The sequence below is a fragment of the Halyomorpha halys genome, unplaced genomic scaffold, assembly GCF_000696795.3.
Source record: "Halyomorpha halys isolate HHAL.00 unplaced genomic scaffold, Hhal_1.1 Scaffold72.1, whole genome shotgun sequence".
NCBI classification, from domain to species: domain Eukaryota; kingdom Metazoa; phylum Arthropoda; class Insecta; order Hemiptera; family Pentatomidae; genus Halyomorpha; species Halyomorpha halys.
Window position 1 is genome coordinate 1,039,791 of NW_027109364.1, and position 16,748 is coordinate 1,056,538.

The following is a 16,748-nucleotide window of genomic DNA, read 5'->3' on the forward strand; positions in this document are numbered from 1 at the left end:
ACAGTTGCCATGGATACGAGGCTTATTCATGAATGAACCATTGATAAACAAATATCGTATCTATGGCAACTTTACCTATTACTTTCCTAGTTATCCAACTCTGTGTAAGACTATATAAATGAGAATATCTATCTGGCATTAAAAATTACTTAATTCCAAATGTTGGAATATGAAAAATTGATAAAAATCGATTCCATAAAGTGCTACATTCAGTCGGTCGATTTTAGCCAAAAAGATACTGTAACATCCCAGACTATATAAACGTCTTAAATATATAATTTCAGCTTCATATTTATTTTTTTTTTTTAGCAAGACAGTTCACAAACACACAGGCCATTTTGCAAAACTCAGTTATTTCAACTCAGGGGATCCCAAAGGTAACTCCAAAATCGAATTATATATTCCATGTATATGTGTATGTGTAAAAGTAAAAACATATAATAATAAAAAAAAATTGACTAGCTAATGGCAAAGATAATACAAGCACAAAGGAATGTACTTCTTGGTATAGAGTGAATTTCATTCAATTAAATGTCTTCTCTTTTTGTCACCTTACTATATATTTTATTTAAAGTTTCTTTATTTCAAAATTATTGTTAGTTCAAATACTTTAATTTTATTTTATATTTATATTAAGGTTAAATATCAGGTATTTATTTATAAGGATGGTAAGAAGGATAAAGGGTACAAGATAGATATATAAGTTAACAAATAAATAAAAAACAAGTGTAATAAATAAATCAAATTCAAAAAGATCTACAACAGACAAATACTAAAAACAAAATTTAATAAATGTGCAAATATCTACTTTACAGAAATACTAGATGGTGGAAATGAAGAGTGATGATATACGTTAATGAAATCGATATCAACCAGAAATATAAGAAAGGTAGCCGACAAAACTCTCATTTCTTCATCCCATAAATAATTCTTAAAATAAAAGTCCTGTAGAGATCAGGGATGATATCAGAAAAAAATTAGTGATATCGAATTGTATCTTCTGGTTCTGGAAAGGGAAAATACATTGGGACTTCAGAAATTAGAAGTAGAAGTTAACACAAAGTTCTCCTACAAAAATATTTGTTCGAAACTAGTCTTCATTCTTTTATCTACAATATATTTTTAAAAATACCATAGTTTTGTAATTTTTAATAAAAAAAACTTTATAATATCGAGAAAAAAAAATTTTTAAATTTACCAAACTAATGAAAATTTTGATGATAATGATAATGAAACTTGGCGGTGGAACGTGATTCTGACCAAATCACCTCCTTGCACAACCGTTAGTCTAGTAACCGTACTTCCTTACAAAGCACTGGACCTCTGACCCTTCAAGGGTTGTAGTGGTACAGATTTTTATTTTAATTTAATGAAATTTTATTTTTTTATTTTATTTTTTCCCTTCTTACTGTTCTTCACAGTACGTGTATCTGTACGTCGAATGGTTTTCGAAATTTAGATTGCTCAAAATAAATTGACCAAAATACTGATTTTTCAATGAATTTATTATGAAACGTTACTTTTTAGAAAGCTATATTCCGGGAATTATCAAATGTAAATAGCTCTATTAATTTACTCTACTTTATGTAGTGTTCAATTAAGTTGTCTGGTGTTGTTGATAGTTTTAAAGATATAGAGCTCTGAATGAAAAAATATATTTTTAATGCTTTGGTACAATCGTACTCCCCCCTACCTACAATTTTGACTAGTAATTATACATAGTGTTCATTAAAGTAATAAAAAATTAGGGAGAAATAATTGCCTTTTTTTCCTCTTGGGCTCTTGTATATACGTATCATTGCTAACAAGCGATCGGAGGCTCTACAAGTCGCGCTTTAAACGCGGTAAACACTTTCCCACCTATATTTTTTTTTAAATTTATTTATTGATATTTACAACTGTATAAAAAATACAACAAGTAAATTTGATCATAATGGCATAATGATATGATACAGGATGTAGAGAAACTACCCAGTAGTAGAACTCTAAAAACAGTTTACAATATAAGGTCACGAGGCCATCTTCTTTTCAGGCGCCTCGGAGGATCGCCAGGAATGGAAGAGGAAGCAAGGTTAGAAACTAGTGGGTTTAGGTGGTTAGGGAGTTTATTATGGAAGGAATGATATCGGGTTCGGACTAGATCCGGTTACATAAGGAACATTTAGGTCTTTATGGATGGTTTTATTAGTAACAAAATAAGGAGCATTGAGGATTTTGGATTTTAAAGATTGGTTACGAGAGGAATTCGAAGGTTTAGTGGAACCCCATACCACCTATATTTTAAAATAGCAATTGGAACGAAGTCGTTATGATGGCCACGTAGGCGGGAATCGAGCCTGGATAGCTGGGTTAATTAACAGACCATAATTGACTAATAAATATCCAATGAGATTAGCTCTACTAGCGACTAATTCATTACTCATCAAATTGGATGCACTTTAATGTTAATTGGTCATTTACATCATTCGAATTAACAACTACGTAAAGTACTTTTCGTGGAAAGGGTTGAATGTTCGATTAAACATTTACACTATTCGGTTATGTGGAAATTTATTTGTCGTATTTACTAGAAATAATAGGCATTTGCATTGGAAACTAATGATAATAAACATGGTTTATGGTTTTACGATACAGTTCCGTTCAAAATTTGATGAGATCTTTGTAGGTGAAGAAGTTAAGGGAGTTAGTTAGCCCACAGAATGAAAACTAGACCTTCCCAGTCTGGTAAGAATAGAGTAGTTACCTATGGGAATATCAAAAAAAAAAAATCAAAAGTCTAGATTAAATGATTGGAGAAGATGTTCGGGGAAAGGAGGAGGGGAGGGGTGCGGTCAGCAAAGAAACAATTATGCTGACGTTTCGACCTGAATTTCATGTCTTCATCAGGGCGTCTAGGGGAGAGGATTAACTAAAACTGGAACCTCTTCTAGATTAACTGAGCTACGGGACCTACGGAAGAGGCACGAAGACATATTTCGGGGACCAAACCTTCACGCGAATATAAGACATCCTGGAAGACAGCCCAATTAAAGTACACAGGATTGAATTATCAGTTCGGTCTGTATGAGTTACCTCCAGTAGGCTGACGGATCTCACGATTTCGGGGAGGGAGAAGTGTGGCTTTCCACCTACCGGATTATTGACCGCTCTTAACGTAGATTATCTTTGACTACCAGTTGCAAGCGCTTTAACCTCCCCTTTTTTCTTACCTCTTTGTATTCATTTTTAACAACAAGTACAATAAATAATTTGAAATATATACACATATATAAAATGTCCTTCCTTTGCCACATTGGCATTATAAGGCAGTTGGCTGGGTCTGCTTAATGTGGAGGTCACATTATTAGCCCAGGAACCGCTGGACGAGGGGTACATAAAACGGGGAGGGACCGCTCTACTGGAAAAGCGCCTTAACCTATTTTGCGACGATGTGTGTATATAAAAACCACGGGTCTCAATATCTAGACAATTCCAACTGCGCCCCTTTGGATCGAATGAGCTGAATGTTATCTAGGGCTGTTTTCCAGAAGGAAAAATATAAAAATGGAGGATAAATTCTAGTCAAAATATATATATATTTTTTTTCCTACGCCACAGGAAATGGGCTATTACACCATTTTCCCTCTCGCAGTCCAATACAATATTACTCATATAATAGTAAAATAGTAAAAATATGCTCTGTTTCAAAGGTTTATGTCGTATTTTTTAAAGTTTGGCGCACCTATAGTGCGCTGAAGTTAGAGAAGTGCCTTTTGAGGTTTTTTTTCTCGCTCCTCCAGCCATATTTTCGAGGTTTAAACTTTTTAGACGTGATACTGTGACAAAATTATTTTGCTTGATATCAATATTAGGATATTTTTTCGTTTTATCGTATCTTAAAGAAAAAAATAGCAGAATAGATCTGGAATATGAGGAAAAGTTACTGAGGAACAAACACATTTTAATTTTAATTTATTACTAAAGTATTTGATATTATGAAGGGGACTAATTGAGAAAAAAATATTAATAGCCCAGTTGGGAATCGAATCCACACTCTTCTAAATCGAGCAATCAAGGACCATCTCCCTAAAGCGTTCTGCAATCGCGGCTTTTTAACATACTTAAGAAAAAAACTTTTACAATAACAATAACCCCGATTAATCTTTCAAAGATAAAATTCTTGAAAATATATTTACTAAAAATTTATAGAAGCTTTCATTAATGTTATGGAAGACGTTAATAATAAAATATTCTGCCCTTGAAGGAAAATATATATGAAATTTTGCAATAAACTCCATGCACCATAAAAAACAAAACAAAAAAAAAAAACATCCAACTTCAAAGCCATAAAGGTTCTTGATGGGCATCTTTTATCGGTACTAGGAATGGAAATACCCACTTCACTTTATTTTTTAATGTCACTGGAAAAATACGTGATCTTTAAAATGATTATTTTATTTACTTCCTCTATATTGTTCATTCATAAATTTTTAATTTATTTATTTATTGATATTTACAACTGTATAAAAAATACAACAAGTAAATTTTATCATAATGACATAATATGATACAGGATGTAAAGAAACTACCCAGTAGTATAACTCTAAAAACAATTTACAATATAAGGTCACGAGGTCATCTTCTTTTCAGGTGTTTCGGAGGATTGCCAGGAATGGAAGAGGAAGCAATGTTAAAAACTAGTGGGTTTGGGTGGTTAAGGAGTTTATTATGGAAGGAATAATATCGGGTTCCATTCGTAAATATAAAAAAAAAAATTCAGAATCAATTCAAATATTTTAAGATTTAAAATTTAAAGATCTTCAACAACAAACATCATTTTGGGCTTGTAGTTAAATTAAGGTACACGACGAATTTTTTAAAAAATAAAAAATTTGAAATGAAACTTTAAGAAATAATTTTTTTGCGGGGATATCGTTGTTTAGCGAAGTTTTTCGAAATTTTATTTCATAAAAATATTTCAAGAGAGTAAATAGCTGCTGGCATCTATGGGTAAAAGATCTAACTATTTGGGGTTTCGGAACCCAGAAGTACTAAGTCCAGAGAGAGACAACAGAAGAGCTGAAATCAACATTAGAACTTATTTTTTTTTTTTTTTTAAGGAATATGCCCTGAATGAGTAACTCAAAATCTGGGGAAAATGTTTGAATAAGTAAAAAGATTCTCGAAAAAATGAAAAAACAAAACAACATTTTTCGGGGAATGGTCATTATTTTCGAAATTTACTACGCTTCGTAAATCACACGCTTTTGTTTACGTTTTTCGAACTTTCTTTTATATTTTTACTCCCTACCCAGCCATTTCTGATATCCTAGGGGAAGTGGTTATCCTACAGGATATCATTATATTCTAATAAGCAAGCACTTCCAGGTCAGGGCATGGCTATTCTGACACTCCAAGAAATAGGTCTTCAAATGAAAAATGAGTCCATGTGAAGTGAAATTCCACCAAGTAAACTAAAAACTATAAACATAAATAAAAATAAATAACTAAATCATCAACCACAACGAACGTTCCAATCACAGGGAGGAGGTTGCAATAACTATTTTGAGAATAGGACATACGAATCTGATTCATTCCTATTTTATGAATTAGCAGCCACATCTTTCAGGAATGTCATTTTTATGCTCCGGATTTGAATCGATTAGAAGTGGGACCAGGTTATCGGAGACCCTGGATGATGACGAAAAAAACATAAAATTGGTATTAACTTTTTAAGAAGGAAAAACTTATTGTACAAGATTTTTTTTTAAAATTTATTTAATGTGATTTACAACTGTACAAGTAATAAATACAATATGTAAATATGTCGTATGTTTCATTTACACTTAAAAATCTTGGGAAGGAACCATCCATTGGTGGTACTTCAAGCATTAATTTAAATCAGAAGGTCCCGTGGCCATCTTCTTTTCAGACACCTCGGAGGACTATCAGGGATTGACAAGGATGAAAGATTAAGAATTAGTGGGTTAGGATGGTTAAGGAGTTTGGAATGAAACACATATCTTTTTTGGGCCAAATCTGCAACGAATGGGATGTTAAGGTCTTAGTGAATGAGTTTGTTTCTAACGTAATAAGGAGCATCAAGGATTTTGGATTGTAAAGATTGGATGCGGGAGGAATTGGATGGTTTGATAGAGCCCCAGAGCTCAATTCCATATGTCCAAATTGGTCTGATTATCGTAGTGTATACTAATTTTTTGTAGTGAATGGGAAGTTTAGAGCGTTTGCCAAGTAAGTGTTATAGCAATCGGAATCTACGAGCAGTTTTTTGTCGTTTCAGTCTTGTGTGTGTACAAGATCTGAGTATCAAACTCGAACAAAATTAAATTTAAATTTAGGATAATAAAATATAACATATGGCCATTGATGACCTTTGGATTTTACGCCCAATACAACTTCTAACCAGAGTGAGAAGTATAAATTTTCCCTTCCCTAAGCCGGAATCGATCAGGCATCACTGAAGTTTAGAGGATGGGTTAGCCTTAACACACTCGGCCACAAATAGCCTCCACGTTTTTGGATCAAACCACTTTTAACCTAAACATTTATCATTTCATAATTATTTTTTGCAAGTCTACTCAGCTAGAAAACTTGATAACTCTAGGATATTTCCCAGGAATCTCCGTTGAAGATGAATTTTATTATTATTATTTCAATAATGTTTCATTATTAAAGAATTTAAAACAAGAATCTAATCCTTTACAATCTATAATCCTCAGTATTATCTTTTCCCTTATTTAAGGAATTATTAAGGGCCCGTAATTTGTAAATGAGTAATGCTTCTCAGAGCCACCGATTTAGATATAAACAGAGAAAGATGGGAGGGGGGCGAAAAGGGGGGTAACAGATCTCAAGCGTTTGCGAGAGGATAATCTGCCCATTTAGACGAATCCTTTTCCAAAGAGCTTTCTCAAATAGTTAAGCTGGATTTGGAGGCAACTATAGACTTAAAGCGAGGTAGGGGCGACGTCTCGATTTAATAAGCATTCTAATCCATGGAATCCTCATCCTACCTGATCTTCTCCAGCGTCACGTTTTGACTGCTCGGATTTGAACGATATTGCCTTGACACAAGATGGATTCCACATTATTATATCGCAAGAGATAGCTCTATATATATATATATTAACTTGAGGAAGTCACGGAGTTTAATTAATTAAAGTCGAGGAAAACCCATCTATATAAATACATAACAACATTATAATAAAAATAAAATATTATTATAGTTGTAAACAGTTGTCTGATAAAACCAAATATAGTTAACAGATGATACTGGAACAATTTAGAATATATAAATACAGGAGAAAATACGAATTTAGGGTTTTCGAAAACCATCTAATTCCTCTCGAATCCAATCCTTACAGTCCAAAATCCTTCGTAAAATCCTTAATCCTCCTTACTTTGTCACAAATCAAATCATCCATCAGGACCTCAATGTCCCCTATGTTGCCGATTTGGCCAGAACCAGATACCAATCCTTCCATAATAAACTTCCCAACCACCCAAACCAACTCGTTTCTAACCTGGCTTCTCCTTCACTACCTAATATCTTCCTAGACGTCGGAAAAGAAGATGGCCTCGAGAACTTCTCCTTTAGAAATGTTTTTGGAGTTCTATCAATGGGTAGATTCTCCACATGTTTTTATCATGTCATAATATCACTTACAGCAAATTTACTTGATGTGTATATATGTATACAGTTGTAAATATCAATAAATAAATTATTAAAAAAAAAATAAATAAATATAAAATAAGATCCCTAAAATATTGACACTGAACCGACGGGTAAACGTCCCAGGCGTAGACTGAAGCGTAGATAGGAGGATTACATCATGACTGATCCGGTGGATTTGGATGGGCATCGAACTTTCGGGATTACTAACCTTATATTATTATTATTATGAATAGTTTGTTGTTGAAACATAAATAAAAAAAAGCAATCTAGGCCCATGATAATGGTACAAGACAACCCAAAAGTACCAATAACGGACATTATATAATATTTAATTTCAAATTAAAACTTTTTTTGAATTATCGGGTTCGTCAAATCAATCAACCTAACGAAATGAGAAAGAAAACAATTATCAATAAAATATTTATAAATAAATAATAAATCAAAGGTTGAATAAATAATATTATTTAGAGTGAGCGCTAGTAGAGGAGGAATTGAAAGAGAAAGGGAGATGAGATGAAGAGAGTGATTAAAACCTATTAAAAAATACTTTTAATTATGAGTATTAAAATAAAATAAACTTTCAATAATTTTTAAATTCGGAATTTAAATTATTATAAAAAAAATACGTCTCAATAAATAACAATTATTTTATTAATGAAATTAAGAAAAATTAAGCTGTTTCATTAAATCTTCATTCTCCGAAACATCACCCAGCTTTGTACATTCCGAAGCACCTGGAATTTTAAATAATTCGTGATTTCTAAATATAATAGTGAACAATTTTAAGTATTTATTTGGCCATTCTCTTATTAAAAAACATTTTAGTGAGTGAAAACCATTAAATATTATTTTATTTTTAAATTTTCTAGGCATTATAACGAAAATATGATGTTAACAAACACAACATCAGTCAGCAGAAAATGAATTTTAATATTTCAAAACAGATTATATTTTTGAGAAAAACAAAATATTCAAACCCAGTCTGAAATATCAGGTTATAAGGAAAAAAAGTGGTAAAATCAAGACGCAATAACAAAATATATTGGATCGATCAAAGATGGGGGAACTGTAAGTGTATAAAAAAAAAAACGAATCAGAAGACTGAGATTCTACGGGCTCATGATGAGAATGGACCAAAGGAGACTAAACAAGAATCCGTGAATACAAAAGCGTAAGAGGATATGTGGAGAAAATGAGAAAGGAAAAAAAAAGTTGAAAATAACAGGCAAAGAGTGCCTGGATAGAGAACAATACGGAGAAAAATGTAAAGAAATCAATGCTTTTGTGGCAAATACAGAAAAACGGAAGGGTACTGCGTGGTCGGAAGAGAGGAAGCAAAGGCACGCAGAAATGATGAGAAGACACAGGGAGAAAAAAAAGCAAGCAGGTCTTGAAAGGCCGTTCCGTTAAAAAAAAAAAAGAATTATATTTATTATTTAATTAAAAATAATAAAATAATCATACAATTGTGTCCTTGCGAGAATTCAATGTAAGGATAAAATTCAAAGACGAAATATTTATAAGAAATCAAACGCCAAAAAGAAAAAAAATTAAGAAATAAACAGTAGAAGGAACAGTACAAGAATCCAAAAGGAAACAAAAGACAGTTATTTTACCCCATTTTTTGATTACTAAATTGAAAACTAAGTATAATTACTAGTCAAAATTGATGACTCTGCTAAGTATAGGAAGGTTAATAAAAACTGGCCGCTGTTTCGAAATCTTAAAAAAACATTAATTTTTCTTATATCTTTAAAAATACCAACAACACAAGAAAACCTAGTAGAAAATAATTTAAAGTAGAGTAAATTTTTTGAAATATTAGCCCTAATAGAGCTATTTAAGTTCAATAGTTATCGAGATTTTTAAAAAGCAACATTTCATAAAAAATTCACTGAAAAATAAGTTATTAGTGAATTTATATTGATAAATCTACGTCTCAAAAAATCAATTCGATGTAAAAGTGTCTGAAATTACTTTAATGTGCTATAAAGTAGTTTATGACGTTTATTTTTGTAGGAGTAGTAGATTTTTATTATATTTTTTTATTTCCCCTATCTATATTTAGGAGATTAATTAATTCTCACTAGTAATTATATATAGTTTTCATTAATGTAATAAAAAATAGCTGACTTTTTTCTCCTACTAGAAAGAATATTTTAAAACCTAGTTTTTTTTGGCGATCAGCATCCTATACGAAAAGAAAAATTACAATCATTCCAAAACAAGGTTCTCAGAATCGCAGAAGTAAGAAATAGTCCTTTGTATCACAAACTAGAATAAGAATCAATAAATGAATTTATCGAAAAACGATTTACGATATTCCATTCCTAGATACTAGCAGTGGTGCAGTGGACTAGAACTTAGGAAATCAAACTTTCATCTCGAAGATTGAAGTCCCGACTGATGCTCGGAATGACGCCAAGAAGACATTCTGCTATCAACTCTGTATTTATCTATTTTTTATTATTCACTTTTTCATTATATAAGATGGTTATTTCTTTTATTAATTTTATAAATATTAGTTGTTTTATAAGCAATTTAGTTTTTCATTCTTCAACTGTATAACTATTATTATTAGTTTGAATCAATTCTATTTTATTAATTTATTTTTATTATTTAAATTTATTTAATTATTATAGCATTGTAAATGGTTAGGGGGTGCACGCGATGAAACCGCTACATTATCAATTGCTAATAAAAAAGGGAGATGGATTTAGAGAAAAATTAAGGAAGGTGAAGGTCCTTGTGGGTGTCAAAGAGTATGGGATAAAGGAAAAAGAGGAATGTGAGAGGAAAGTAGGGAAAAATGATATTTTCGTGGTTTATAAAAAAAAAAAAAAAGATAAACCCTAAAATGAAGATAAACTTTCATAACCGAAGGTTTGTATGAAGTTCATTAATGATAATACTCATTTTTGTTTACGATCCTGAAATGAATTCTATTCCAGACTTAAATCACTGAAAAAAGGAAAATACCTTAAGGCTCCTTGAGAGGAAATAAGAGGGAAAAAAAAGATTAAAAAGAATCTTCTTTAGTTCGAGTAATCGAATTCCCATCGATAGGCAAAGAAAAAAAAAGAATCGATTCTAAATAAAATGAATAATTGAAGCTATTCAAAGCGGGGTCAATTAGTTATAAATTAATGGACGTGCTGTTGCCGATGGAAAAGCGGGCGAATAAAAAAAAAAAAATTAACTGCAAACAATCTAAAAGCAATGAAAAGTAATCAGCTCTATTTATTCACATCACAGACCTGAAAATAATTAAATGAAAGTGGCAATCTCGGGGCCTCTTTCTTTTCCTTTCCTTTCCTCCCCCCCCCCTCATGGTAATTACACTAAATCGGCTCCTACTGATGACCCAACCCCCTCAACTCCCGCAACGGGTTTTCCAATTTTTGCTTTAGAACAAGATTTGGTTGTGGGTTGCTGTTCTGCGGAGAACTCGAGGAGAAGGGGGGGCGAAATTTAGCATTTAAATGGGCCCCTAGTTGGCCGCCTAAGGAACATTTAGGAGTTATAGTCGGCTTCCACTTAACGAGGTGACCTCGCATTACCGCCGCAGTCCTACTTACCATACTACTACATTCTACTACTAATATACATTTACTACCACTACTAAATAAATAATGCAAAAATTAATAATAAACTAAGTGCATAAAATAAATAATGAGTCTATTTGATTTCTTTTACAAAATTCAATAACTAAAAAATCGAATTTTTATAGAGTTTACAGAACAAAAATGTATTAGTTTATCGCTAATTGAACATTCAGTATAAGGAGAATATGCTCAGTGATTCGGGGATGCAGTAACCTTAATTGCATGCATTCATCATTGAAAAAAAGAAAACGAGGTAGCAACCATCATAAAAATATTATAAAAATATAATAAATCAGGACATAAGAAGATGATATTATTGCAATTGGTATCCTTTTTGCCAACACCTGCCGGCTACTTTAAAGTTGCCATGTACTAACCAAGGTGAGAGCGTCAAGATTCAAATTTCGGGACCTCCGAAAAATAAATATTGAAAGCCGTGGGTGGGAATCGAACCCACAACGTTCCGAACTTGGACCAACACAACTACCCGCACGGTCGTCATGTCCATTGTCTATTGCAAATGTAAGAGTTTATACAAAAAGTGTAAAATATCAGAATTTATATTCTTTGTGCACCAATATGTATTTATTTATTTGGGAGCGGAATAGCTCAGGGGTAAGACACTTTGCTACTAACTCCTCTATGGGTAAGCCTTATAAAGTGCTCTTATTTAAAAAATGTGGTGGTCAAGCACGATCCTGACCAAATCACCTCGCACAACCGTTGGTCTAGCAACGGTAATTCCTTACTACTGAACTTTTGTCCCTTCATGGATTTTAGCGGTTACAGATTTATACCTATATAGATAAGACAGCGTTTTTCTTGGCTGTTAAGGATATATATCTTTGTGGACCTTGAATGATCAGGTCATCGTACAACTCATACCAATCGTATATTACATATAACTAACACAAGAGTTATGCAAAACCTCTGAAAGATAGTACTCATTTCTGACACAAGCCTCGAGTTAACTGACAAGATACTCTATCAGGCGAATAGTTTTCGAGTAGGTATGTAATCATTACAGAATGTATGAATATTCCGCTTAAAAGATGTTTCTACAAAAACAAACTTTGTAAATAGCAAATGAGGATTTCAAATGTTTTTCGATGCATAGAATAAATATTCAATTATTAAAACATTAATTTATTTATTTATGGTTAAGGATGGCCAAATTCACTGTAATAATGTATTTTTGAAAAAAAATTATTTTTCGGATTGAAAATTGGAAAAATCTGTATTTAATTTCGGAAATAATCGAGTCCATTATTCATGTTTTTTTCATATCTATCATATCTATTAAGAGTGAAAAATAAAATAAAATAATCACAAAATAACTACATAAAACCTTTTGCAACTAATGTGAAATAAGTGATTATGGGGAGTCTTAAAATACAAACATATAAAACCAAAGGAGGTAGTATGACATGCAGCTTACCAGTGACGTAGGTCTTGAGCCTGTCCTCGGGCTGGTACATGTCGTGCCTGATGACCAGTTTGCGGTTCTCCTGCCGGCCCAGTGGGGACTCCTGCCTGGGGTACTCACCATAGTAGCCGCGATCTCCGCCGCCGCCCGGGGAGCCTCCTGGATAGTAGTTGTAGCCGGGGTAGCCAGCGATACCTCCTAGGGTGTGGCCCACAGAGCAACTTAGAGCATCAATCAACTTAGGCAAAACATATGTGCTAGTGTCTAGGAGGGAATAGTACGGCTGAGTATCAACCGAAGAGGCACTAGTTATGACAAACACCAAGGGGTAAACACCGAACTATTGGGAAAATATGGAAGAGTGCAGAGAAGAGGAAGATGGGAAACAAGAACTTATTAAGAAATGAACTAACCAAAAACAAACGGCAATCATTCTGGAATGAAAGCTCAAGGAGTAAATTAAAAATGATCAAAACGGATGTTAACCTCTGAGGCAGTTGTAGAGAGGAGGTCGTACTGATCTATGAATATGTCACACGAGGCTCACTCACTCCTATCTTATCTCAAAACGAACGTCAATATAGTCAACAACAATTTGGCAATCAACCACATCTTTAAGGAATGCCCATATTTTACGTCACATCTAAAGGATTAAACCCGGAAATTTTAAAAACTCTAAGAGACGACGATACAAGAATGAAATTAGTATTTCACTTTTTAAAATCAAAATTTTTACTATCGCAAATATAACATAAAACGGACAAAAACTTAATGCTCGAAATGTGAGAACGAAATGACCTATCTAGATGACTGACCCAATTTTTTTTGGCCAAGACTCCCATTAGAGTCCTATACTGCCTAACAATGGTTGGGGGTCAAAGTTCTTCATTTTGTGGGACCGCCACTCAATGAAAAATGTCAACGTCCCAGGCCGGATTCGAACCGGCACCGCCAATAGACATCTAATTCTCTTTAAGATACATTCTTCAAAAGTCGGAAAATATAGAAAAAAGGCCATAATTTGTTTTTATTATTAAAAAAAAATCGTATTTTGGGACTTCTCGAGGTGGGAACAGTTGATTTTATCGAAATTGAAAAAGGTACTCTCACATCCCAGGTATATATCACCTAACATAAATATAATCCAGTTTTCTATGACTTTTCATTTTTGAGCTAGACTATTCGCAGGCAAACAGACCATTTTGCGAAACTAGGTTTTTTTGGACTGGGGGAACCTCAAGACATGTATTCCCTTTGAAAACTAGAATTCAAAAATATTTTCCCTTGCAATATAATCGTATAACATAAATAGGAATGAGAAAATAAAAAAAAAATGTGAAGATAATACGACCTTGGTGATAAGAATATTTTTCTTAAAAATGAAAACCCATTTTGATATCATCCTAAGCCAGAAACGAAACAACGAAATGAAAGATAAGAAGTTCATTGTATAAAAGTTTAATACAAACCATTTTTTATATCAAGGATGAAGTGCCGGGTGTTTCCAAATAAATAATAAAAAAAAACACAAAGAAACCAGACTAAAAAAAAAAAAAATCTAAAAATGCGGTGTTGCAAATAACTAGTGCTTCGACATGCTTTTTAGGAACATAAATGTGTAAAAAAACAAAATGTCATGCATAAACAGCATTATTTGGTATCAAACATTTTTGAAATTAGCATGCTATTTCTTTTACTTACGTATTTCATTCAAGTAGCTTAATACTATTATTAATTTTTAAAAATTGATGGAATACACTAATATATAAGTGTATATCCCATTATATATAATCGTAAAAAAATAATAAATAAATTTTTATGATTAAGGCTAGGTATAAAAAAGGGAAAGGTTTGGGGAAATATTAAATAAATTTTAAAGGTTTTTTTTTCGATACTGAAAATGCATATACTGGAATCTCCAGCTCCAATCTTTCTTAAATAATTAAATGTTCAAAACCTTAATTAAAGATAAAATAATTTAAAAAAATTAAATATCAAAATACATATGTACTGTAATAAAATCAGATTATAATAAAGTGAAGGAATTATAGCACAATAAGTTGGAGACTGACCTCTAACAACCTCTTATTTTATAGCATAATAAAAATGTAATAAATATGACATAGATATTGGAAAGGAGGTGGGTCTTTCGACTCACTTCCAATAAAATTCTACTCTACAAAATGAAATCTATAAACTACGAAAAAAAAAAATATAACTATATCCTCTTATTATGACATATATGGCTATGACTAAAGACTAAAAGACTATGGTTAATATAAAACACATATAAAAGAATTATTAAATTTGAAAAACATCTATAAACTACATATTATTAAAACTCAGCAACTGGCTCATTGGGTATTGGAAAATAAATTAAGGAAAAAACATATAATTTTTTTTTTTAGTTTTTAAACACACTCCTATGACTATGCTAGTCTATCACACTCTTAAACACTATTTAATCACATCACTATGAGAAAGTTATATTAAAACGTTTACCCGTAGTTCTATACTCTCTAAAGCTAGGAGAAAGTTCGACTGTATATGCTACTCAAGTGTCCCCTGCTTGCATCATATCTGCCAAGTTTTTTTTTTTTTCGCACCGATATAACACAAATACATGGACACAAAACTATCATAAACAAATTCAAAATACATCATATGTTAGTTAATAACTACCAAATACAGATTACACTGTCTTTCATCTACAATTTAAACTATAAAAGACTCATCCTGTAGCAAATGTTCCAAAACAGAAACATAAACAAAAAAGAAAAATAACAAAAATTCTAGCCGAAAAACAGAAACACATTCTAACTTTTTTGTGTTGCAGTCGCTCCGCTGAGTGGCTGGCATCTTCGTCCTTCTTCCTTCATCTTCGCTTCCGTTCATCCGTCTTTGTTTTTCAGTTTTACTTTTGTATTTCCTTTTCTTAATTATAATTGTTATTTTTGTTAATATAAATATTGTTTTGTTCTTATTCAACCCATCCATTTATCAAAAAAAAAAAAATCTTTAATTTTGCATCCGTCAAATAACGGCATAAAAAAAAAAATAAACAAGAATAAAATCTCTAAAGAACATTTAGAAAAATAATTAAATAAAAAATAAATAAATAAAATAAAATAACAAAAAATAGAAAAAAAAACAATAAACGAAACGACTCGTCCATTTAAAAGATTTATTTATACAACTAATTATGTACAAATATTTAAACATGTTCCTACACTATCAACAATACTAAAACATGCAACTGATTATTTTCCTATATTCTATTGTCTACGTATATACACAGGGAAGTAACTAAAAAAAAATTCGAATGGAACCCGAATCCAATATGAGCTAATGAAACTGATAGATACTATATTGAAAACTAATTTATTTAATAAACAAGATAAATAATATTATAAATTGGCAATATAATATAAATACAGGGAGCTGGGAGCTTCTTTTAGTCACATCTCAAGAGCCCAAAATAAAATAAAATAGAAAAATAATAATTACAAATAAAATTCAATATTGTCAGAGATATTTTTTACTTATTTTTAAGTTTAGAAGATTGTTTTTTTTTTTTTTTTACCTGTGGCCAAAAAAGGTACAAAAATAGGAGAATGACAATTGAGACTATATTCATAAAACTATTTTTAATTTTAAAAATAACTTTATTTTTATTAAGTTCTTTATAATATTATTATTAGTATTAATTTTATTTATGTGATGTAAAAAATCATGAGTTGAAATTCAAAAAGATGAAAAGTTATAACTTCTTAATCCCCTTAATTTATGAAGGAACCCCGAAACTAATGAAGAGATTATAAGGAGTATAACAGCATATAATTAAGTCAAGATTTTCTAATATCGAGTTATTTGGTTTTACACTCTAAAATATTAAAAAGATTAAACTCCAAACAATTTATTATTATCATAAAAATCTACATATAAAAGTAAAATTATTATCATCATATATCCCAAATCTCTAATTCACAAGTATGATCAGATAAATCAATGAATTATTATATATAAAATTTATTTATATATT

The 16,748-nt window shown here is 31.4% G+C and overlaps 1 protein-coding gene across 10 annotated transcripts in view; it reads right to left on the minus strand.

Moving 5' to 3' along the window:
- The window catches only part of Rbp6 (RNA-binding protein 6), a gene marked incomplete at its 5' end in the record, with an annotated part of 88,972 nt that overhangs the window by 56,247 nt on the left and 15,977 nt on the right, over positions 1 to 16,748 (minus strand). For 5 of the 10 annotated variants that reach the window (XM_067047552.1, XM_014438998.2, XM_067047551.1 and 2 more), the window contains 1 exon segment: positions 12,719 to 12,904. In XM_067047552.1, coding sequence (XP_066903653.1) covers positions 12,719 to 12,904 — 186 coding nt within the window. 10 annotated transcript variants of the gene reach the window in all.